At 40.9% G+C, this 2,215-nt stretch overlaps 1 protein-coding gene across 1 annotated transcript in view; it reads right to left on the bottom strand.

Annotated features, from left to right (window-relative positions):
* Positions 1–338: 338 nt before the first annotated feature.
* Positions 339–2,215, bottom strand: part of CCER1 (coiled-coil glutamate rich protein 1) — a 3,474-nt gene continuing 1,597 nt past the window's right edge. Inside the window, exons 3-4 of the mRNA XM_077772188.1 lie at positions 1,627–2,214; positions 339–878 (exon numbers count right to left, since the gene is read on the bottom strand). Coding sequence (XP_077628314.1) covers positions 1,711–2,214 — 504 coding nt within the window. The 3' untranslated portion in view covers positions 339–878; positions 1,627–1,710. The remainder of the gene's footprint in view (positions 879–1,626; position 2,215) is intronic.

Raw genomic sequence — 2,215 nt, 5'->3', positions numbered from 1 at the left:
CTATAGTTTGGAGTGTTCAGTGTCATTTTAAGATTCCTATAGTGTGTTGTTTCTTCTGTTCATCCTACTGACCACTGAAGTATTACTGAATAGATTCGTGATATTAAATAATAAGAAGTGAAAAGCCGGGTACTTTCATGTAATGCTTTAATTATTTTATTTTTCAAGAGCTTAAGCTTATCACCCCCAAAGCTAAAGTACACTGAGATAAGAGTAAAACTCAACATCCAGGTAAGATATCACCATATAGTCTTCTCTTCACCAAATAAATACTAAACTGTGGTTGAAACTATAGAAGTATAGTTTGTAAAAAAAATGTAATTTTTGAGAAAGCAGGTTCAAATTCTTCATCTAGGGATATTCTGGAATATGCTATGGATGGAACCTTTTATTAAGTTATTAGAATTAAAGTGTCCAGAAGGAGATGTATTATTACTTCCTAAAAATGTTTGAATAAAAGCTATTACTTTGAATGATGTATTCTCCATAGGTAATTGCTTAGACATTAAAAAAGTAGCTCACACAGGCTTGCACTTTGCATCTTTGTTTTACTCTCCTTTGTGAGGTAGACAAATTGGGAAAGAAATAAAATATTCCACCCCTAATAGGTCAGTCATCCTTTAAAAAAAATCTATTGTGCAAAAACCATTTTTATGGTTCCTGTGAACTTATGACAAGGAATAGTTCCAGGAACAAGGCTTCAAAACCTAAGTTATGTTTTGTTGCTTGCAGTTACCTTGGATTTTAACTAGATGTACAAGTTGACTTCTGACCATGGGGAATCCTCTCCATGCATGGATTTATGGATTGTTGAGGCCATGGCAGATAACCAATTCCACAGAAGCAACTCCATGTTCTTCTGAGGAAGATCCATAGCACTGCGGAACAAGGAATATAAGTGAGCGATGCCACAAGACACTGCAAATGGGGGGGGTCATCAAAATACTGCCCTCAAAAATGAACTCTGAAGGTGGAGAAGCTACAAGGAAAAATACTTTTTGAAATATATTCCTTTTTAGATGGTTTCAGTATTATGTTAAGAGCACCGATGGGGCACCTGAGTGGCTCAGTGGGTTAAGCGGCTGACTTAGACTCAGGTCATGATCTCACGGTTTGTGGGTTCGAGCCCCATGTCGGGCTCTGGGCCAACAGCTCAGGGACTGGAGTATGCTTCCGATTCCATGTCTCCCACTCTCTCTGCCCTTCCCCTCGCTTGTGCTCTCTCTCTCAAAAATATAAACATTAAAAAAGAATGAGCACTGATAGACAGTCACTAGGCATAGCATGTGCTTCTTAAGCATGTAACAGCCAAAATATCTGTTGATTCCGAGCTCATTAAGTACACAGTTGAATAAATTTGTTAAAAAAAGTTTCAGCATAGCCAGGATTAAGGAAAAAAACAAAACAAAACAAAAGAAAGAAATCTCCAGTGTTTAGAGAGGAAACACCAAACGAAACTTTCAAACTGCAGTAATAAAATATTTGGCCTTTAATCATTTCTAATTAAGTTATATTTGAAAGCTCCCCCTCCCCCACCCATAGTCATACACAAACACACCAATTTTTAAACGTTTTATAATGGTCAAAGAAGGGGGTTACATAGATATGTTTATTAATGGAACTCACTTTTTAAATTAGTTTTTAATAAGTTGCTAATGCATTTTAGCCTCAAATCAGTTCCATCCCATTCTCAATCCCTTGCCTGGAGTCTTAACAGTTAATGTCGTCTAACATGAGGAGAGCTTCCTGGGGCATTTGGGGAATGATCGGCTTGGGGCTTAAATAAGCACAGTTGATAAAGTTCTCTCTCTCTTCCTCAGCCCCCACTAGGAATGATAAAGGCATTTCCAAAGGTAAATCGTTCTCTTCCTCTCTCTGCTCCTCTCCTTCCTCCCCTTCCTCCTCCTCTTCCATTTCCTCCTCTTCCTCCTCCTCTTCCTCCTCTTCCTCTTCCTCCTCCTCCTCCTCCTCCTCCTCCTCCACGCAGTCAGGTTCTTGGACATCCTCTTCATCTTCGGCCTCTGCCTCCTCCTCTTCCTCCTCCTCCTCGCTCTCCTCCTCCTTCCCGTCACGCTGCTCCTGGTCGTATTCCTCCTCATCACACTCCTCCCGCTCATTTTTCTCCTCGCCCTCCTCCTCCCCCCGCCGTGTGGTCGGAGACGGGTCAGGAGTGAAGACCAGAGAGGGGTTCTGCACAAAGCTGTACATTTCCGGC

Source organism: Crocuta crocuta, unplaced genomic scaffold (genome assembly GCF_008692635.1).
Source record: "Crocuta crocuta isolate KB4526 unplaced genomic scaffold, BGI_CrCroc_1.0 scaffold216, whole genome shotgun sequence".
NCBI lineage: Eukaryota > Metazoa > Chordata > Mammalia > Carnivora > Hyaenidae > Crocuta > Crocuta crocuta.
The sequence above is the reverse complement of the archived record's forward strand: the minus strand, read 5'-3'. Positions and strand labels throughout refer to the sequence as shown.